The 22,515-nt window shown below is 42.1% G+C and overlaps 1 protein-coding gene across 3 annotated transcripts in view; it reads left to right on the top strand.

Annotated features, from left to right (window-relative positions):
* Positions 1-225: 225 nt before the first annotated feature.
* Positions 226-22,515, top strand: part of MTTP (microsomal triglyceride transfer protein) — a 29,074-nt gene continuing 6,784 nt past the window's right edge. Inside the window, exons 1-18 of one of the 3 annotated variants that reach the window (XM_040064554.2) lie at positions 226-808; positions 1,820-1,981; positions 2,358-2,531; positions 2,707-2,876; positions 7,321-7,508; positions 8,077-8,220; positions 10,217-10,324; positions 11,068-11,184; positions 11,729-11,868; positions 12,741-12,891; positions 16,210-16,367; positions 17,205-17,373; positions 17,966-18,073; positions 18,961-19,173; positions 20,189-20,400; positions 21,008-21,105; positions 21,207-21,328; positions 22,107-22,334. In XM_040064554.2, the coding sequence (XP_039920488.1) occupies positions 2,816-2,876; positions 7,321-7,508; positions 8,077-8,220; positions 10,217-10,324; positions 11,068-11,184; positions 11,729-11,868; positions 12,741-12,891; positions 16,210-16,367; positions 17,205-17,373; positions 17,966-18,073; positions 18,961-19,173; positions 20,189-20,400; positions 21,008-21,105; positions 21,207-21,328; positions 22,107-22,334 (2,217 nt within the window). In that variant the 5' untranslated portion in view covers positions 226-808; positions 1,820-1,981; positions 2,358-2,531; positions 2,707-2,815. Of the gene's footprint in view, positions 809-1,457; positions 1,631-1,819; positions 1,982-2,357; positions 2,532-2,706; positions 2,877-7,320; positions 7,509-8,076; positions 8,221-10,216; positions 10,325-11,067; positions 11,185-11,728; positions 11,869-12,740; positions 12,892-16,209; positions 16,368-17,204; positions 17,374-17,965; positions 18,074-18,960; positions 19,174-20,188; positions 20,401-21,007; positions 21,106-21,206; positions 21,329-22,106; positions 22,335-22,515 lie in introns of those variants that run through there. The other 2 variants (XM_040064555.2, XM_040064553.2) reach the window with 2 other exon arrangements.

Here is a 22,515-nt window from a genome sequence, read left to right as displayed (position 1 = left end):
TGAAGTCTGCCAAGTGCCAAGTGGTGACAAAGCGAAATGAAGAACTGAGCAGGTGCAAATATTGAGAAAGAGCTGTCTGTGTAAATTTCATTATTTTGATAGGGCCTTAATGTGACTTTTTCCAGATGCTGATCCCAATAGTGAGTCGCCCTCCCCCTACAGCTACAGAAAGAACTAAATACTCCACAGCTTAAAGCTGCAGCTCAAGAGGCAGACCATGGAGAAGAAAAAAGATACTCAGGCGAGGCTCAGGTGTGGACAATGACATTACTCCCTGTGGGCTGGATCTGACTGCAGCACTCTTAAGGAAGGCCTAGGGTGCAAACCAGCTTTGGCCAGTGGCTTGGATGGGCATCTCTGACCCACTTCCCCCTGTGGCAGAAACAGGGGGGGACTTATTCGCCCAAAACCTGGGAGCTGGGGGCACACAGGCACCAGCTGAAGGGAAAAGATGCACTTGGGTACTTTGGTGATCACACCTGAAGGTTTGAGTTGAAAAGCAAGATCCTTGTGCTGTTCTTGAGAAGAGAAGACAGAAACATATTATTGACTTCAGAACATGGGAGGAAATCTCATTAGTTTTATTAGGCTGTATAAAGATATGAGCCCTATAGTTTGGACTCTGGAAAATGTGCAGCAGCAGAAATACTTTGACCCCAGTCCATATGCCAGCATGGCATGAAGCATCCATGAGGGGCTGATCCCACAGCCTCTGCGTGGTGTGGACTTTGGTGGGCACAGCACCGTTTTCACTGGTGTCATCTGACGGAAAGGAAGTCACTGCTGATTAACTCTGGCCATAACTAAGGTGAGGCTCAGACCTCCTGTTTCTAAGATGCCTGGAGAGCCCTCCAACTCTGTGTTAAAGGTCTGCCTATGGGTGTATAAGTGTGTGTGCACGTGGAAATGTCGGTGCAAAATTTCTTTACATGGCAGTTGCATCCTTAGTTCTGTAATTGGCACTGCTACGGTGCTGTCCAAAGAGAGATGTGGGTTTATGTCAGCCGGGGATCTGGCCAGGGATATTCTAACAGAGGCCTTTAAATATATATATATATATATATTATTTGAAGGAAGAAATAAATTTATTGTATCTCAAGAGCATAGAAAGAGGACAATTGCTCTTCTGCAGATTTCAGACCAATATCACCTCCCCCTTCTGAGTAAGTATCACTCCTGCTTTTCTAAAGCAAGTTCCATGTCTCTGTTCTTCTTCTAGACAGAGATAGTTTTTCACCAAGGTAGTGTCCTTATTTTTTTCAAAGCAGCACAGAAAGCCTGGCAAGCTCCTTGTTTACTAAATGCAGCAAAAGGAGTCCTCTGCCTCTGCCCCTTGAATTAGGGAGCATGTCACAACCTGTGCTGAGAATGCAGCATAACCAATCACAAAAGGAGAAGAAGCAATAGCAGACCCCTGGGGTTTCCTAATCTCCTCCTTCCCACCTGTGAACACGCACAAACAAAATACAGAAGAGGCCTGGGGGGGAGCTTCCACAAGGTGCAGATGGTCATGGGGGAGAAGCAGTGGCATGGACCTGTTGTTTCCCACTGCTGGGTAATGATTCACATCCACAGTGTTCAACTTCTCTTTTAGCACAAGAAAATAGAGGAGGCATTTATACAACTCAAGGTGAAGGCTGTTTTCACTTTAGCATCCCTTGCAGAGGATGTGGTGGCAGAAGTGTCCCTCTGGGAGCATCCTAGCACAGCCTGGAGTGGCACTTGCTGGGTTGGGGTGTTTGTAGATTGCAGTCACGTGAAAGCAACCTGTGGAAGTGGAAGACTGTGGTGATGGCTCACTTGTGTATTTCCTTTACAGGCAGGAGCAGACCGTGCCTCCTCACAGAGCTGGGAGAGAGGCATGCAGCCTTGCAGGCTGTGTGCCAGGGCGTGCTAAGAAACACAGGGGGTTGGCCTGCTGCCCCACTGACACCTGAGGGACAGCTGAAGGACATCCTTCACCCAGCCCTGTGACCATGAGGTTAGTGTAAGAGGGCCTGGGGTTCACTCTCAGAGGAAACAGGGAAGCAGGTGGGTTAGTTAGCCAGGGCCTTTTCAAGGGAGGTGGTAAAGTAAGCTCAACAAAAGGGGAAAGGGCTTGGTTTGCCCTGCTCCCAGACCTTGCCAAGCAGGTACCCTTCACTGAGATGGGACAAAATACCTTGTTTTATCTCATCTTTCAGGCTCTAACCTCTGCCACTGCAGTGATGTGAGATGGGGGCTGGGGCTGCTGAAAGAAAGAATGTTGGTTTAATATGGTACAATGTAGCAGGCACTGATATCATATCTGAGTCTGTAATGCAGTAGGATCAGTTTTTGGGATGGCACTGATAAATCCCATGTACTTCTGCTTCCAGGAAGACCCTTAAAAAAACTTCTGCTTCTGTGGTTGCTCTCAGAGATGATGAAAGATAATGCAAGACAGTGGAGACAGTCGTCAGGATCTGGCCCCTGGTAGCAACAGACCGGATCACCCTTTTGTTCAGAGAGAAGAGTGGTGGCAGGATCTCCTGGTTCTTCCAGCACTGGAGGTGGGTTCTGCTGCTTAGAAATGGGTCTGTGTGGGCTCAGTATTCAAAAATGAGGTGATCAATAAAATGGGGTAGAAACCGCCAGTTACCTTAGTTCTTAATAATTAACTGGAAGTCCTTTCATGAACTTAGTACCTGAGTGTGGAATTTGGAATCTGACCTTTACTACATCTAGATAAACCGTGTGGCCGAGCCTGTGGCTCTCTCTGCAAGCTCCACTCTCAGCTCACTTCTTGGAGGTTCTCACACTTCATGCTGCAGTCAGGAGCTTGGCAGAGTCCAGCATGATTCTTCTTACCGTGCTCTTCCTTTGCATCATTTCCACCTACTCAGCCTCTGTTAAAGGTAGGTCTGTACTGGGCTTGGTTCAGCTTCTGTCTCAGCAGAGGCAGAATCAGCGTGTGTATGCAGATCTGTTTTGCCTCAAAAAGTATCAGCTTTACTCAGATATGCTTGAGTAATACAAGATGCATTTAGTAGTTAGGTTTAAGTGCTTGTGGCATTCCTCTCAGCAGAGGTGATGGAGGAGATGATGTTTTCAAGTGCACAGTGGCCAGTGGTGTGACCAGGAGATCAGGGATCTTGACCTTGCTTAATCGGGACATACTGTGGGGGCACCGACTTCAAAGGGACTTTTCACACTCTCAGAAGTTAAACACACGGAGTGCTCTGGTGGAGCAGAGCCAGGGAGTGCTCAGGGCTCTCCAGGTTTCAGCTTCTCAGCAGTTGACTCAGCTACCACTGAAGTCAGTAAGAAGCATCCTATTAATTTTGTGAGAACCTTGTTCTGTAGTAAGTCTTGAAAATCTGGATGTCTGCAGAAACCGTGTGAGCAGAGCTTTACCCAGGTGTCCTGACAAAGTCAAGGGTATGAAATCTTGGAGACTGTCTGCTTCTGCAGTGCCAATGTATGAAGCAAGGAAAGTTGTCTGTAGTAGTGACTCATCATGTACAACTTCACATTAAATTTAGAGGAACAGCAGCCTCATAATATAAGCTGAGTTGTTAGTTTAATGAGGATGTCTTCATCATGATGAGAAGCAGGGACAGACCATCCTGGGTTAAGCTCTTTAAAGGCTGTAGAGGTGCTCTCGTGAGTGCCACCTCCTGCTTCCTGCAGGGAATCCAGGGCACTATGTAAGCACAGATGAGCAACCCTCCTTCCTCCCTGCCTCTGTATACATCCTCATGACAGGAGTTATAAAGGAGAGAAATTTGCAGGCAGTGCCTTCACCTGTGAGTTTATTTCATGAGACTGCCACATTCAGTTTGTGACTAGGTACCCGTGTGCCACATTTCTGATGTCTCATCTTCCCAGCTTCCCCTGCATATCAATTAAGCAAAACTTCTTGATGTGAAGTAATAGTTGCTTGTCACATCCCCAGGATACTGAGCAGGCATTTTCTCTTTTATTAGTTGTCCCTTCAGCTCTGCCAGATTTCCTCTCTCTCTTGTGCAGAGAGATTGAGAGCTAAATTTCTGGCCCAAAAGCCACTAGGGCCTTACTGTGAGAGCTGGGATTAGGATTGTTGTTTTACCTTTTCATCATGACATGCTGCCTTTTGGAAATATTGAAACATTATTCTGTTCAATTCAGGCAGGTAAGCGCACATGAAAATTTCCTACTGCAGTTCCATTTGAGAAATTTTTTCAAATAAGCTGATGGGGTTTGCTTTTTAAAGCTATCTGCTATCAGAGACAGTGGCAAATATGATTTATGAAGGTAGAACTAGCAAGTAGTTAGAGACACACACGCTGTGCATGCCATATGTATTAATAAAAGGCACAGGACTTGACAGCTGTCTCTACTCATGCAGTGTAACCTTCTGTATTATACAGTATCATGATTTAATTATAGACTTGGCATGTTACCCTTAATGACAGACACTTAACATTATTAGTCAAACTATGTGTTATGCACTCCACCTTGCAAGCAGCACTTCTGACCCCCAGAGAGCACGGCTGGGCTGGTGGCAGTCTGTGTGTCCGTCTCTCCCCCCTTCTCAGGCGGTGGGACACTTGCCTTCAGCTGAAACGTCAATGGCTGCACAGGCAGCAAGGATTCCAGCGCTGTGCTGAATACAAGGGAAGGAGCTTCTAAAAGGAGGGCTTTCTATTAAGAAAAGTTTCTATCAGAAGGGCGTTGCAATATTCCTTTTAAAATAGTACCGGTGTTTTCTTCGTGGAAGTTGGCATGAAAATTTAGTTGTGCTCTTTTGAATACTGGTTCTGGTCGATGACCCTGTATCTCTGTCTCTCATCTGTCAAGATCCCCCTTGCCTCTCAGCCTGACCACACTATTCAGTTGTCTCTCTTGGCTTCCCCATTTAGCACAGGGATAAGTGCTAACTGTTTGGCTCTGCTTTCAATACTGCGTCGTCCCTGCTGCTTCTCTTACCATGATCCACTGTTGGCCTACCCTTTCCCAGTCTGGCAACTAAAGTTGTCTTCTGCCCTGGCTCCTGCAGTGTTTTCCATGTGTGAAATGGTGAGAGCTTTCAAACCCACATGTTCTCCTAGCTCCCAGGAATGCTTTGCAATCATTTGTTTCTTTCATGATGCTTGCAAGAAGCTGCTGCATCACTTGCTCATCCGCTTCCTTTAGGATGGAACAGCTCTTTTGTATGTGGGGACAAGCAAATGCTAGAAGGGAGGGAGAGGGAAGGAACCCTTACAAAAAGTGAATAAAACCATGTATGTGTTCAGTTGTGGGGAAAGGAGGATTGTAGGTGGAAGGTGCTTTTAACTGAAAACAGGTAAGGAGAAAAACAATGCGCACCTTAACTAATAAGACACTTGTCTCTGAGCACCAGATAATTTCTCTTGTATGTGTTATTCCCCTACTTTTTTCCCCTTTAGATGAGACTGTGTTTAGAGTGCACCTAGTGGGTGGTATTTCTAAAATCTCAGCCAATATCAAGTCCTTTGCACTGCAGTTTCTGATGCAAATGAAGGACACTTTGAACCAGGAAGGAACTGGCTCCAAGGGACTGCAGGGAACTAGGGGTGTTCCTGAAAGGCACAGCCACCTCTGAGAAGGCACTGAGCACCCTCTGCTCTCGAGGGTGAGGTAGCTTCAGAGCAGGGAAGTGGGGAAGGAAATTGGCTAGGAAATTCACAGTAAACCTGCAGGAAGGGTTGTATGTCTCTTGGTGACTTTGTTTTGACACAGACACACAGGACATGCAAACCCCATCCTGCCAACATGAATCCTTTAGCCTCCCTGAGGAAAAAAAATCAATAGTTACAGCTTTGGCCTCTGACATGCGAACAGGCTGCACCCACTGGGGTCACCAGACTTTCTGCACTACATCCCCAGCTGGCATAAAGTATAAGTCCATTTAGTTGTGTAATTTTGCCAGTTTACACAACTTGCAGACTAGACTTGCTGGAGTGTCCATTTTGCTCAGGGAAAGGTTCTTTGAAGCTGACCTTAATCCACTGCCATGGTATCTGAGTGAATAGGGGAAGGATGTGAGCAAAATCTTAATGAAGCAGGGGTTTTGGACTCTTTAAGAACTGCAGAATGTATCCATCCAGCCATGATGGAACTACCCGGTACACCCACCTAAATGGGCTTTAAAATATTTAAGTGAAATAAGATTGATTTTCCTTTCTATCAATCCAGTGATTTGAAATTTATTTAAGTGAGTCAGATAAAAAAGAGGGATATAACATAAATCAGGGTAGCCTGAAGAATCTCTGCAGGGGTCCTTGAAGACACTGATTCCATTACAGCACGCTTAAGAATTTTTCTGAGATGTTGTGAGAGATTTTTCTTCTTTCCCCCGCCCTTCCCTGCACTTGTCACAAGACTGAGATGCATCTCCCCGAGGACAGCACTTTGTGTTTCTTAGATTAACTCTGTTGTGAACTTGTTGTTTCTGCTCTGTACCTTCTGAACTCCATGAAGAAATTTCCAGTGCATTCAGTGGTGCAGCATTTGGGGGTGTGAGGCTGGTGCTGTGCTGCTTACAGATAGCACCTAAGGTCACTCTGTGTGTTTGCTTTGAGATTGTTAAGAGCACTTAGTGTACAGCCACCTTCCCTTCCCTTCCCTTCCCTTCCCTTCCCTTCCCTTCCCTTCCCTTCCCTTCCCTTCCCTTCCCTTCCCTTCCCTTCCCTTCCCTTCCCTTCCCTTCCCTTCCCTTCCCTTCCCTTCCCTTCCCTTCCCTTCCCTTCCCTTCCCTTCCCTTCCCTTCCCTTCCCTTCCCTTCCCTTCCCTTCCCTTCTATATTCCTTAAAATATATAAATTAACAGCAGAGACACAGAGACAATTATTTAGTTGAATGAACAAGAGCTTAATTATTTAATCTAAAAAATATATTCCTTATGTTTTCATTACATTCATGTCACCCTTGGGCAAGATTCTCAATGGAAAGATTCCCAATGAACATGCAAGAGATGCAGAGAATGATTTCTGTTGGCTCCAACAAATCACATCAATGCATTTCACATTGCTAAGCACACAAATTGCATGATTAATAACAGCATTTAGAGTTGCAAGTAATTTTGGATTAATTTGTAATGCTAACATAGCTGAAGAAAAGAATATGATTTTGTGACCATTCTTATGTTAAATATGTACAATCAGTGTCAACTTACGCACAAAAACCCCCAGCTGCTTCAGTGGGACAGCCTCTGTGATCAATAGCAGCAGTATCAGTCCCGTAATTCTTTTGTTTGTAATGAATTTTTTAATTTTTCTAAAGGTGTTTCTTAAAGAAAATGGTAGATTATGTGAGTTAGCCAGTTATAAAATGCTGTTTGTTTTTGCTTTCCTAACAGGGCATACTACTGGGCCAAGCCTAAATAATGACAAGCTATATAAGTTTGCTTACTCAGCTGAAGTCTATGTTGATCAGGTGAAAGCATCACTGCAGAAAAGTGCAGGATATCGTATTTCTTCTGGTGTGGATGTCAACCTCTTATGGAGAAATCCTGACAATGATGATGACCAGCTGGTGAAAATTACGGTAATTATTGCCATCAGACAGCTTAAAACATACACAATCTTTCTGCACTTATCTAGGTGCTAATCTAACCTCAGAGAACTCACTTTCAGAACACAAGATAAACCTTTTATTCTCTGGTGTCATCAACTAAACCCAGCTGCTTTGATGATCTGATTCCTGTAGAATAAGATTTCACCTGTATCTATCTAACATCATAAGCCAGAACTTCAGAACATCTCCTGTATTTAGAAATTACTTCATACAGCACCTATAGCTTCAAACAATTGGGGTGCAGACCCTTACCCGTTGTTGTCTGAAGCCCTCAGTTCTAGCTACAAATCATGACATTTTCTAAATAGAAACTGGTTTTGTTACTTGGGTTTATGGTGAGCTTTTCTAGCACTTATTTCCCCAGTGGAGAGCACTGGCTTCTTTTGTAAACTTTGACATAGTAATCATGAGAGATTAATGATCAGAACCAGAAATGCAGAAATAAGAACATTTATTATGTGATTTAGTCTATCTAGCCTACTCCAGGCCAATTCTACACTGCTCTCTACATTAATTTTCTCTGCTTTTACTTTGATAGATAAAAGATGTTCAGGTTGAAAATGTGAATGAACGTCCAGATGATAAAAACATCTTCAAAGGAAAAAATACAGAGAAGATCATTGGGAAAGACCATCTGGAGGCTTTACAGAGGCCCATAGTGGTTGAGCTAGTCCGTGGAAAAGTAAGACCCTGTCTTTTAAAATTCAGTCCCTAAGGAATCATGACACAAATCTTTTGTAACAGACTTGAAGAATTTACCAGTTGACTATTCGCTCAGTGTTTTTAATAAGCCATTGTGTCCCATCATTCTGTGTGAAATACAATAGTTTAGAACTATTTTAATTTGCCTTCTAGCCCAAGCCTATTTTGTGTGCATTGAGAACACCACACAGCAGGGAAGTAAAGAGCAGATTGTCCACAGAGATATAGGTACACATGTGGACATACGCACAATTGCTGCGAGGGATTTGTGCTGTTGACTTCAGTGAGGGCAGGATTTTGTCCGAGATCTGAAGGCAGAAGAGGAGATACAATTTGCCATGAGGGATGTTCTACTGAGTCTGTGAGGAACAGTGTTAATCACTTTAAACTCTTATCAAATATTTTACCGGTACTGCTTTTCCCAGCTCTTTGGTTTGCTTATTTACTTCTGTGTCACCTTCAGTTTCAGTGGCCCCAAGTTTAATGAGCTTGATGCTCAAAGAGCTACAGCCTTACAAGTTTTTCCCCACTGGGAGACTGTCTCCAAAAATCGGGAGAGAAGGGTCAGAGAGCAGGTGTGTCTCAACACATGGCTGGGTTTTATATCTTGCCCTGAGAGAATACCAAAGCACTGTCCCAGCACAGTCCATCTGCAGCTCTCAGAGTTCCCATTTCTCTGGGAAGAGGATTCAAGTACATCCATCCCACTCTCGTTTTCCCTTCTGAGCTGCTTATGTATCCCCTTGTACTCAGCCTACTCTCCTGGCCGGGGAGTGGTGAGGCTCGAGCCATGGCTGCTCCTGTCTCCTTGCCTCTGGTCATTCACCCTCCTGTTGCTTGTAGCATTAGGCCAAGAGCCCCATTTTCCCCTCTGCAGCCTGAGCAATGTTCAGCAGGTGGGGCACGGGCAGAGGGACTGTGAGAAAGGAGGAAGGTTGAAGGTCACACTCCCTTTTCCCTTCTGCAGAGCGGAGTGAGGGCTGTGACACCCTATCCCAGCAGGATCTTTACCTCCTGCTGTAAATAGGCCCTGAGCACATACCCTGGCTGCCAGCTCAGCCTGCTGAATTGCAGCTGCTATCAGACCTGCTCAGTAACTTTCAGACTCAGCCTTGTCATCAGTTTTACACAACATAAAAAGAAACAGGACAGCACTGGCTGCAAACTGTACGCATCTGAACATAGGAACAGAGGTACCAGAAGAACACAGTCAGAATGCATCTGCTCCTCGTACATTGCACACTTTCACACGCTAAGGCTAAGATGTAGTATTAAAAACTTGGGCTTTTTCTCTGGAAGTAGAGTCTATATGCTCCTTTTATGATCTCTTTGTGGTGTGACACTTTCATCCCTGGCACAGTAATTTCACTTTTCAGGGTTGTCCCGAGATAACACACTGATTGTACTTAGAGTTCCAGAAAAAAGGGCACTTTTAAAGCACCTTGAATGCAAAGTGGAGGTGCAAAGTCTTGTTACTAGAGGAAAGTCTCAAGCACAACAGTTGATCCATGAAGTGCAAAGGTTGTGATATGTTTGACACGTCATTGAAGTCATTCTATCTGTGATTTATCTATGATTCATCCTGAGTTTTTGTAACCTGTGATTAAAGTGCAACAGATATTATGCCCCTGTGGGGAGCAATTGCCTGAGGATTATGTAGAGAAATGAGTCACCTGTGAAATTGTGAAAAGTTTCCCATTTCACGTCTGAATTCTCTGTAATTCCAGGAGGAGAGATGCTCTGAAACTGCGCTTAGGTTCAGCTGAAGGCCAAAACGTATTTCTACTGTTATTGTCAGGCCCTGCAGCCTCTGCAGTTTGCTTAAATAAGGGCAACAGCTCCAAATTCAGCTTTCAAATTAGAAAAAAGTAAAAGGAGTTTTTCTGGAGTGGATCCTAACTTTTCTCATTTAACCAGATTTGTTACACACTTTTGAATGATTTTTATATACTTTTTTTTTTTTTTAATTTCTACAGGTCAAAACCTTCTACTCGTATCAAAATGAACCTGGTTTTACTCAGAATATTAAGAGAGGTCTGGCTAGCCTTTTCCAGCTACAGCTGCACTCTGGCTCTTCCCTTGAGGTATGGTGCTCTATCAGGCAAGATTATCATCACCTGAGGAAAAGGCAGAGCCTGATCTGCTGTGAATGGCAGACCTGTGCCTCCTGCTGACTTCAGAAGGAGTGAACTGTGATAGAAATCAGCCCTTTGATCACATATGAGGTTAGGGACATAAAGACAGACTTCTGAATATTTGGTGACACGAGTCAAATTGCTGCAATTAGCATAAAGAGGTAGTGCAATCCATTTGACTTAAAATGCCTTTATAAATTTAGCACACTTTGGTAATAAACCGCCTTAAACCAGGTCACTATAAAAGTGATTATACTCCTGTTTAAAGTTGGTTGATTCCTAAATTCAATTCAGTGGAGTCCCATTCTAAATCACCCAAAGTTAGCACTAGTTTAGCTGCATCCTTTTAATTTGCCTTCCATTGTTTAATTTCTAAACTTGTCTCCTTGAACAAAGCTCAAATTTAACTCAAATTTGTGAGTATAGTGTGAGCTGCCCAGTATTTCCTAATTATTTTGTTTAAACAACCATTGTTACTTTTCTTCATAGCCATCTAATGAATAGTACCCCTGCCAATCCAAAGCAGATAGTTAGAACCACTGACATCCTCAGAACTGTTAAATAAACCCAAGCAATGCAGCATCTCAGGCACAGGATTCCGACAGCAGAGAAAATGCTTCATCTTTGGAAGGTGCTGTGGGGTCCCAAAGATAAATTCAAGAAATTGTCCTAATCTAACCCTCTTTTCCAAGGTGGACATTTCTGGGAAATGCAATACTACTTACCATGTGCGGCAAGATCAAGTGACTAAAATAAAAAACCTGGACTCCTGTGAAACAGAAAAGAAAAAATTTACCAGCCACAGCCGGGTATGATTTCTTTAACAAAATCAAACCTATTCTTCCTATTTAAAATATATTCTTAGCAGCTACTACTCATCTTCTCAGAAGTTCTTCTTGCACTAGAGAAAGCAAATTCTAGATGTAAATTTTGCAGTTTTACTAGCCCAAATGTCATATGTAGTTCCCATGGATAGAACAGGGAATGGATTCTCCTGTGGTGTAAACCAGCTGATACAGATGCAGTCATGTCATATTGATAACAGTAATCTTTTTTCCATTTGCTGTAAATGCCAGACAAGATGCTGACTCCTGGATGTCCTCCTGCTGTCTTTTATCCTGGTACATACTGAATTTTAAGCACATGGTGTAGAAGTGAATGGCTTCTTACTGCAGAGGGAATTCTTGAAAACCTGGTTCATAGGCTTAATTTGAGATGCCAGCCTATATGCACCTCCCTTATATGGCTCTACTTCATTACAAGTCTTGCCCTCATTTGGAAGTGTGAGCTCTTTTCCTGTTTTGCTGTTTGGTGAATAGCCCTCTTTCTGTTTTATTTTTGAATTATTTTCAGATCTTGGATGTCAGTACAAAATCCACATCTGCCACAGTTTATGTGCTGGAAGACAGTTTCATTAAATCCATTAAGGCAGAAGAAAATTTTGTCTTCGTTCTGAATTACCGACGAAAAACAGGTTCCAAAATAGTTTCAAAGTAAGTTGGGCATTTGGACTGTCATTGACGGTAACAGGACTAGTGGGTCAAGTCAGGTTATGTGTGTAGGTCTTATAACATGGAGACCTAAGGCTGTGAACTCTCCAGGCAAGGATTTAGATCTCTTTTTTATCCATATAGAGGTCCAGCTGTGCCAGGTACTAGGTCCAACTTTGATTAAGGGTTCTACCACACCACAAATAATAATGGCATTCATAAGAAGTTAACTGGAAACAGCAGGGATTGGCCAAAACCTTTTAATCTACCTGTTACTGCTATAGGTGTTCTGTCTTCCCATTTCTGGAGAAATACTTCTGATGGATTTCCATTTCTACTATGTGAGAGTTTGGAAGTATAGAAAATAAAATCTACTGCATAGAAAGGAAACAACAGTGAAACCTAGATCTGTGTTAGACTCCAGACTCCGGAGCACTGAAGGTGGAGATACTCATACAAGATAAATGATTCAGGCATCTCAGTAATAGTAGATATTTAAAAGTACATTCAAAAATCTCACTTTCCAGATCTTTTAAGAGCAAATATATGAAACATTTCAGAATATACGTGAATACTGAAGGCTGTTTATCAAGTGTTATAAATCTATGCTTTAGAAAGTCTCTCATACAGGTATTTTATTACACATAACTCCAGCAGTAATTTTGCTGGTATCAGAAATTTCTATTACCTTAAAAACCCCACAGACTTGCCATGTTCTGAACATTCTAAAATAGGACTTTAATAAGTCTGTATTCTATTTTTTTTTTTTTTTTTTTTTGTCTGTGGAGGGTTTTCTTGTTTCCTCTTGCTGTGATTTCTGCATCTCTGCGCTGATGGTTGAGCTCTAATGGTTTCCTCACTGTGTGGATGTACAGGCAGAGGCTGGAACTGAAGTCAGTCCAAGCTGGGATGGGACTGATTGCTGCAAAGCAAGTCGCTGGTGTGATCAAGACCTTGGACCCCAATTATGTTGCCATGCCCCTGGAAGCAGAGCCAGTGAAATCCGAATGCAAGAAGTGCCCTTCAGTAAGTAAACACGTGTTCATTGGACATCAGGTTGCTCACCTGAGCAGGAAAAGTGTGAAAGTAAATTTTCTGTCTGGGCAGAACTAGGACAGTTCTCCAACATATCAATATGAAATACACCTGGAGTAGGGAGTACAGAAGTGTTGCAATGATGCTCACCCTACAAGGGTGTCATAATATCCACCACTAAGAGTACCAACCTTTTTGCTCTCTTTTAAAGACTTCAGTATTTCTTCAGATCACTAGAAAATACAACACCCTGTTGTTTTATCTCACCTTTGCCAACCTTGGGCTGGCAGAGGCTTATTTCCTCTGGGTGGAAAATTAATTTTAAGATGGTTGACTGGTGTTTGTAAACAGTTCTGTCATGGAGGAGTGGAACTGTTTCCTAGGAATTCAAGTTCATTAGCCATTCCTCAGGCGGGCTAAGCATTTGTTGCTAGTATATTTAACCTCTTCTTACTACCTTACCCTGAGGAAGTCTTTTGTTTAAAGTATTTTATATGTATTTTACAAGTATAAAATGGGGCTTTAGTATTCTTGGGAAGACCAATAATGTCCTCATTTTTCCCTGGGAAAAAAAAACCAAACTGCTTTGGTTTTTTTATATTTATGACATCTGAAGGCTAAGAGCATGGCACTGCAAATGCATAATATTTTGTTTTACTAATGATGTTCATCATAAACTAAATAAATTACTACAGCAAACTACTGTTGTCAAACAGTATTAATGCTATTACCATTGAGGAATGAATGGGAACATTAATTTGAGGATCATTATTCTCTGGTGTTGATAAGCAAGGTATAGCTTCTATTCAGCACACATAATTTTGGTCCTCCAGAGATACTCCTTATGAGCACAAATATGTTCCTGTATTGGAACTTGTGCTAGTTATTTGGAAGTAGCATTACACTGTAATAATTTATCTTGTCTAATACTTGTTGAGCCACAGAGAAGACCAAAACCACATATTGGGAATATAGAAAAGATGCTGAATATGTACTGGAGCAGTTCTGAGCAGGGAATATCGAGGCATCCTAAACAGAGTAGGGACAGGTGGTTTTTCCCTGACTCTACCCCTTGGGGCTTGTGCTGACCAATTTGTCACTTGGGACTGAGTTTGTCATAACAGTTATAATTTCCAGACCAAGATAACAAACACAGAGTATCATTCCAGAGCACTGCCTGGGGACTGAGCTATGCCATTATAAACCTAATGGCACGAGGAGAATGAAGTTCTGCTTTCTCACTGTATTCTTTCAGTAACTGCTATGAAAAGATGGGCTCTATAAACAGAACACCGTATCCAAGCAGCAACATAGCATATGGTTCTTATATGTCACAGTATACATTAATGCCCTGCTGACAAGCTATGCCTTATAGTTTTACATTCTCAAAGCCCTTTTTAAATTGTAACAGGTCTTATCTCTATCTTTATGAATTTGATAAAATAACCCTTACTATCTTCATTTCCTGGATGGCAGCACTAGCTTCTCTGAGGTTATGGTAAATGTTAGCACTTAAAATGAGGTCTAGATTTCTGTTTAGACAACATAAAGCATGCTCTTTTCAGAAGAGCTCATGCATCTTACACTCTTTTATGCTCATGGTTCCTTGCTTCTGGAGGTGAGGTGGGTTTGTTCTGTCTTGTGCAGCCCCCCTTTGCATGCTGGTAAACAGCTGTCAGGCACTGACATTCAAAACCAACTCCTGCTGGGTTTAGAACCTCTTGGTTTGGCTGGAGTTTTCCTAGAGTGCCCACAAGACCTCTGTTCTGATCTCTCTGTCAGAGGAACGCAGGTCCATGTCCATGCTGAGTTGCCATATGGAAGGGTGTTCATCCTGTGCCCGGATGTTTGGGTTATTAAATCCAAACTGCCTGACATTCACATCAGGAGAATGAGGGCCCTCATAAAAGTCAACTGTGAGCGGTGTTTTTAATGCCATGGTCACTGCAGGAGAAGGTGGCTGCTCCTTGTAGCTGTTGAACAGTTTGTGCATCCCCCCAAAGAGGAAGGTTTGGTCTCCACTCTCTTTTGCTTGAGATGGCTCCAGATCTCATCTCCCACCTTGCCTGTCTCTAGCTAAGAGCAGCCCACACAGCTGGGCTCTGCACAGGAGAAAATACAGGAGTAATGAGGTTAGAGGTTTTTTTGCTGGACTGTGGTGCAGCTTCAACAGGGGGAATAAAAAGTGCCCCATATGTTTATCCAATTTCAGTTAATAATAGCAACACTGACCTTGGTGCTAAGCACTAATCACCAGTTGAGGTTAAAAGACCCATCTGTGCCTCAGAACATGAGCTCCTCCCAGCTGGTCATTAATCCTCAGGAAATATCCTATGTCTCAATCATTGTTGCCTAATTATTGCTTGTTACAGTCGATAGAAGTTGCACTCTGTACTGATGAATGATACTTCTAATTGCCAGCAGGTTCAAGTGCTGTTGCCCAATACAAAATCTACAGAGGGGAAGTATTTTAGTAAAGGTCAAATGGGTGCTACTGTTATTTCCCACTCAGGAGAACTGCAGTAAAGACTGCTGCAAAGAACAGCTGAGTTTTCCCCCAGGAATGTTCTCGATAATTTGAGATAACAGAGGCAAAGGCGAGGGAGAGAGGAAAGGTCAAAATACTGGCACCAGTTTCTTATGGGAGTGCATCTGGAGGGACAGATATGGGTGCTTTGCTACCATGTTGGCTCATTCAGGTAAAAAATGTGGTGTGGGAATAAATACAGCAACAACCAATTACCTGTTCTAATACCATCTTACCTTTCATTTTGTACAATAGCTACAAATCCCTTTGTATGCAAATTTATGAATAAAAAATGGGAATAACTTCTTGGACATTTAATCCTGTTCTATACTAACCCAAGTTTATCATCCTCTCAGAAAATATGATTAATTGGGGATTGTGCATCTCCCTTTTTAAAACAAATATACTTAGGAAAAAATGGGAACATAAGGCAAACACCATATTCACCAGAAAGCACAGTAAATTTGCAAGAGAAGAGAACTCACTTTATTTCAGTTACAGTATAAATACATTTTATTATTCCAAAAGAGATTGTAATTAAGGTCATGTACAACATCAGGAAAATACTAAAGTGTTGAAAGAGAGGCAGCTATAGAAAGGTTTCAAGGATACCTGTGCTGGGATATCATAAATGAACTAATACCAAGCTAAAGGATCATCAATCTGTTGGATTTCAGCTAATTTGAGCAACATCTGGCCTACATATCTGCATTTATTTTGCCTGATTTTGAGAACTGAAACCACAATCTGAGAGATTTCACATAATATGAATTGTTTTTCAGCTTTCTGAGCACTGGCAGAGCATCAGAGAACATATGCATCCTGACAAACTTTCCAAACCTGAAGCAGCAAAAAGCTTTTTGTCCTTCATTCAGAACATCAGAAAAGCTACCAAAGAGGAGATACTGAAAATTATGAGAAGTGAAAAAAAAGAAATTCTGTAAGTTACAGTGAACAAGCTTTTAAAAAGGTTTAAGTTACTGAAAAATGCAGAAGGGCAAATTGCAAGAGATTTACTTCTGCTGGTGATGTCCTAGCAATGCAAATCCAGTATTCAGTACTGTTTACAGGAAAAGGATTTTTTTTTTAAAGTTATGTTTGTTCTTGTAATATAATAAATTTTCAGCACACCCTTCAGCCACCAGGGTTGTATCTACAGTACAAGGCCAACATGCTTTGTAGTTTAGCTTTAAAGGTTCTCAAACCAAATGCTTGTTCTGGAACACCCTGTAACTTGTTCTTGACTTCCCATTTGTTTCCTTCAATAGGAAATACAACAAACAAGGCGAAGATTGATGCCTGGGAATTGTCCTAGTATTAGAGTTTGGTTGTGAACAGCATGCACATGGAGATTAGAGAGTTGAAAAGCATTTCTTATGTCATATGGTCGGGATCTTTCAAATAAATTGTAGCAGTTCTTAGCAATGGAGATAAACCTGAGAATTGGTCACGTGGAATAGAAGCCTTTTCTCTATGTGCCATTGTGCATGCAGTACTGACACTTCTTTTTATTCACAACCTTGTCCTGTAAACTTTAATACACGTTTTTGGTCCCCTGTTTGCATAAATTCAAAAATTTTCATGGATATGAGTTTGTGTACCATTTTGAGGTGAGAGTTCAGGGACATTTTTTCCAATAAGAGTAAAAGATTCTCTTACTTGCAATGAAGAGTTGTTTCAGTGCATTAGCTTATTTCTCTCAGTATGCAGCAAAGCCTTTTCAGTATTGACTGGCTCATTGCAATGGTATGTTAATTTAATTTCTATATCTTTGTAGTCCACAGGTAGTGGATGCTGTAACCTCAGCTCAGACACCAGAGTCACTGGAGGCCGTACTGGAGTTTCTCGACTTTAAGGATGCAAGCACTTTTATCCTGCAGGAGCGGTTCCTGTATGCCTGTGGATTTGCTTCTCACCCCAGTGAAATGCTCCTGCAGTCATTAACTGTAAGTCCAAGGACAAAACAAATACAACAGAACTAATACTCTTATGCCTCGTCTGAGTCAAAGGGGAAGAGAAGAAGAAACAAGCGTTGCTATTTCTAATTTTCCATTCTTTATGCCTTCCAGGGTTTTCTGTAAGTGTGCCATTAACATAGAGTCTGCAAACAACAAACATTCCTAGGTCCAGACTGAAAGTCTATTTACTTTTTAAAATATTACCAAAATACAGTACTTGGAAAAGAAACATAATACTGAATGTTAGGAAAATCATTTGAGGATTGTTTGATTGTTGCTTTATGAAAACAGTCCTGTAACCAGAACTGTAAATCTTTTTTTTTTTTTTTTTCCCCCAAATGAATCTAATTGAGACACTGAATGTAACTCAAGGTGAAAATGGCAGTGAGTTATTATATGTAATACCTAGGTAATGATGGAGATGTGCTGTGCTTACCCTGAGCCCAGGCCATCGTGGCAATCACTGCCCTTGCATTGCATTAGTGTTCACAGAAAATGAGGGAGCCTATTGAACCCACAGCAGAGCGTGGCTCGTCGTGTTTACACTGAGACACTAAACAGCTTCTCTTTTGCATGGCAGGAGAAGTTCAGGGGGGATGTCGCCAGTGAAGAAATCAGAGAAACTCTCGTCATTGTCATGGGAGCGCTCATTAAAAAGCTGTGTGACAAGGGAGGCTGCAAGCTGCCAGTGAGTATCTGATGGTCACTGCTGCCCAAATTCTGGTCTGCAACACACGGGACTGATCCCTGGTGATGTTACTGGGACAGCATGACAGACATGGGAAGCAGATTCTCCCATTTAAAATAAGCTCATTAACTCCTATATTTGATAGAGGACTGTATTTTTTTTTAAATAATGACTTCTACTTTGTCAGATTTAGGCTTTAATCTTGTCTCTTCCCATTTCTGTGGCTGAATCTGTCAGCAGAAGCCTTTGTGCTGCCTTTTCCAAAAGTTTTGCATATCCTCAGAGAAACACTGGTAAACTCAGGATCTGTTCATTATTTGCAATCACTTTAGGTTATTTCACCTCTGAAGAAAATTCATTGATTCAAGTACTCTACTGTGCCCCAAACATGCATAGAAAGAGGAAGACTTTTACTCTGAATATGAACTGAGTAGATGCTGGTGTTGGAGGATGAGAATGATCAGACAAGGTTGCTGGATCTGTGTTGCTCAGCACTGCAGCACATCACTGAAAAGAGACAGAGCACCTGAACAGGCCCTTCTAATTTCTCTTGTCAATTGCCAGGCAGTTTTATAACATTATGTTATGAGACACGGAAGAACACTTCCCTTGCCTTTTTCGTGGGGACTTGTTGGCCCCGCAAAAAAGATCTGTGATGTCCCTGAATCAGAGCAGGAGCATCTGGCAAGTGATAAAACTTTGGATCAGGTGTCACTGTGGCTGCAGGCACTTTGGTTATGCTCGAAGGAGCCATCAACGTACAAATGGCATCTTTGCTAACCCTGTGCAACAAAAACATGCCAGAACCCAGTCCTGCCCCTTCAGCTGATGCAAGGGGAAAAAAGGAGGTTTATGATCACCATTTAATGTGCTGTTGATTTTCTTAGGCTGTTGTGGAAGCCAAAAGGTTGATTCTAAATAGACTGGAGAAGGCCAACAAAGATGACAATGTGCAGATGTACCTGCTGGCACTGAAGAACGCGCTCCTTCCCGAAGGAATTCCAATGCTTCTGAAGTACGCTGAGTCAGGAGAAGGGCCCGTCAGCAGCCTTGCTGCCACTGCCTTGCAGAGATACGATCCTTCTTTTCTCACCAAAGAGGTAGGGAAATATACTGCCCAAGAGAAGAAGTGCAGGAGACCGCATTAAAGATAAAGGATAAATTAACAGAGTTCATTTCTTGTCATCAGCTACGTGGACAGTGAGGCTGAGTACAATCTCAGTAAGTTTACTGATGGCACCAAGCTGTGTGGTGCAGTCAGTGTGCTGAAGGCAAGGAATGGACTGGTGCACAGGTGCTGCCAGCCCTTGGCTCCAGGGTCGCCCGCAGCCGTCCAAGGTGGCATGCAGGGAAAACCAGGCTCTGCTCGCCAGAGGGAGCACTGGGGCACCTGTGCAACCCCTGCGCTTTCTCGTGCTTTTCACAAAGTCGGGGAGAACACACTAAGTAAGGGAAAGGTAAAACAGCTGCATTTTGCCCTGCAGCCTCCAAGAGTAGCAAAAGACATAGAAAATAGTGGGACAAGAGGTCCTGCCTGTGCTGCATTACCTTGCATTCCATTTCATACCTGCTCTGGCCACCAGGATTGAGGCTGTCAGGGCGCTGCTCTGCCACGAGCGTGCTGGAGGCCATTCTGCCAGCTACATGGCTTTCCACAGACTCTCCTGTAATAAAGATGTGTCACGATCTTCTCAGGGACACGAGGCCACCACAGGCACTATCTAGAAAATTAAAATAACAAGATTCGTGATTTTAAAAGTACATATTTCCTTAACAGTCAAGAAAATATCTGTCTTACCACTGCTACATTTGTTCCTAGCACTGCTTCTTGTTTACAGCCCGACTCTGAAAACCAGTGTGTAAGGCTGTATTTGGTCTGTGGCTGAGAGAACATAACAGATGTCCCACTTGTCCTTGTGGTCACCGAGCTATACATGTCTCAACATTCCAAAAGGACCATGAAAAACATGATGCTGAAAATATATCCTTATGTATTAGCCTTAGCTATGGAGCTAACTTAAGCTAACTTAAGCTGATATTATAAACGAGATTCCAACCTGTACTTTGCCCAGTCATCTGCATGAGCATTGGGTGAATAATGTGTTTCCTGACCAGGTGAAGGAAACAATGAACAGGATATACCACCAGACTCGCAAAGTCCACGAAAAGACGGTGAGAACCACAGCAGCTGCCATCATCCTAAACAGTAACCCATCCTACATGGAAGTAAAAAACATCCTGCTCTCCATTGGGGAACTGCCTATGGAAATGAACAAGTACATGCTCTCCATGATCAAAGATATCCTGCATTTTGAAATGCCTTCAAGGTACGTTAAGTTCAGTGTAAATAAATACAGCCCTTCCTTACAAAGAACACACGGGTTCTCATGAATTACTAAAACTTAAGGAGAGTATAAAAGGATATCTTAATTTTATGTCCCTTGTTTTGTTATTTCAGAATAAATCCCTTAATTTTAATGTAATTATTTTAATAGATATTCGGATTTTCACAGGTACAAAAAATAGTTAGGCATCTGACTTGCATTACTGTGGAAATTGTCATTTGTTGATTTTAATTCTCTCAGTGGGTCCCTTGCTTTTATATTTTAAGAACCAGTGATGTGGAAAATTTTTAACATCACAGTGTGAGAATGAAAGTAATCAATATGTATCTTCTTCTCAAAATTGTTAATTTTCAAGCAAGACCTTTGCTTGCCTTTCTTCTGTGACTGCAGGGAGTACCTGAAATTGAAAGAGAAACTCTGGGTTAGGGCAGATTTTTACTGGGAATAGCCAAGGGGTTTGAAGATCCTCTTTCCTACTGGGAAATTCACTCTCTCTCAAATTTGATCTTTATACCAAAAAGGAATTCATTTGGTACTGTAACATTTTTGTATCTCAGCGGTTCTGTTTGTTTGTTTTGAAACACCACAGCAAAATTATTCGGCAAGTTCTGAAGGACATGCGTGCCCATAACTACGATCGCTTCTCCAAGATGGGCTCTTCCTCTGCCTACACCGGATATATCACACGTATGTAACCATGAAACTGCCTTTGAACCCTCTTTGTATTCCCAAGCATTTGATTAATCCACTAGTTTAGTCACAGGTACCTTCTTTCTTTCTTAATTAAGGTGGTCCTGACGTGTCATCCACATACAGCCTCGACATCCTCTACTCCGGCTCTGGCATTTTACGGAGAAGTAACATGAACATCCATGTTTTTGACAGAAACAGTGAACTTCATGCCATCCAGGTAACTGCCACAGTGTACATAATAACTAAGCCAGTCTGTGGACATTCTCTTACAGCTTCTAAATCAATTCAGCTAATGCTTAAGACCATAAGGTTTGCTGCACTGGGCAGAGAGCCAGCCAATAACAAGGGAAAACCAGTAACAGGGGAAAACGCAACGATGTGGCATGTTTGCCATAAAAAGAACAAGTATTTTGTTCTGCATCATGCATCAAGCTCTGTGTCTGTGTAAAGCCTATGCTGTTTATCTGATGTAATCAATAAAATCTTTGTGAGTTTGTAAAATCAGGTCCCAGTTCAGGTACGTCACAGAATGGAAATTCAAAGTGTAGAACAAATGTACAAATCAAAGAGATTTAAATGTCTGTGTTTTAGACTTTTCTTAATATTGGTAGGAACCTTCAGTATTGTAATTCTCCTAAATTTATGCAGGACAAAATTTGTGCAGTGAGATATCTATGGCTTTTTCTCCCAACTGTCCATGAAAAATAGTTAAATGAATAAAGGAAAATCTGTTTGAAAGAAAACTAATCTCAGGATTGTGATCTGCATGTGGGTAAAACCTGCTCAGCACCTAAAAGGCAAAAACATGGCATGAGGTTTATTTTATTTTCCATTTTTCTAGGTGCTCTACCTAATTCCATTAACCTCATACCTTTTCCACTACAGCTATACAAACTAGAATTAGGCTCTTAGACCTTAAGAAAATATGTGGTGGTGTTAATAGTCTGAGTCAGGCAGGATTTTTTCATTGATTCTGTATCACTGTTCTTTCATAGGTGGTGATCGAAGCTCAGGGTCTGGAGTCTATAATAGCTGCAACTCCTGATGAAGGCGAGGAAAACCTGGATTCCTTTGCTGGCATGTCAGCCATTCTGTTTGACTTCCAGCTCAGGCCAGTGACATTTTTCCAAGGGTATGGTGATTTAATGTCTAAAATGCTCTCGGCAACTGGAGATGCTATGAACGTGGTGAAAGGATTTGCCCTCCTCACAGATTTCTTACAGGTACTAACAGGACATTATTTGCTTCTTTTTCTGTCTCTTAAGCACAGATGGTCCCTCCCCCACACTGCTATTGTGGGACACCCTATTTTCTTCCTTTTCAATGCTGATAAACCTGCCCAGCGTTACACCTGGTTACCTTTACTAGGAGAGCAATAGAAAGGTCATGAGTATTAAAACCCAG

Source organism: Hirundo rustica, chromosome 5 (assembly GCF_015227805.2).
Source record: "Hirundo rustica isolate bHirRus1 chromosome 5, bHirRus1.pri.v3, whole genome shotgun sequence".
NCBI classification, from domain to species: domain Eukaryota; kingdom Metazoa; phylum Chordata; class Aves; order Passeriformes; family Hirundinidae; genus Hirundo; species Hirundo rustica.
Note: the sequence above shows the minus strand (reverse complement) of the source record. Positions and strands in the feature narration are given on the sequence as shown.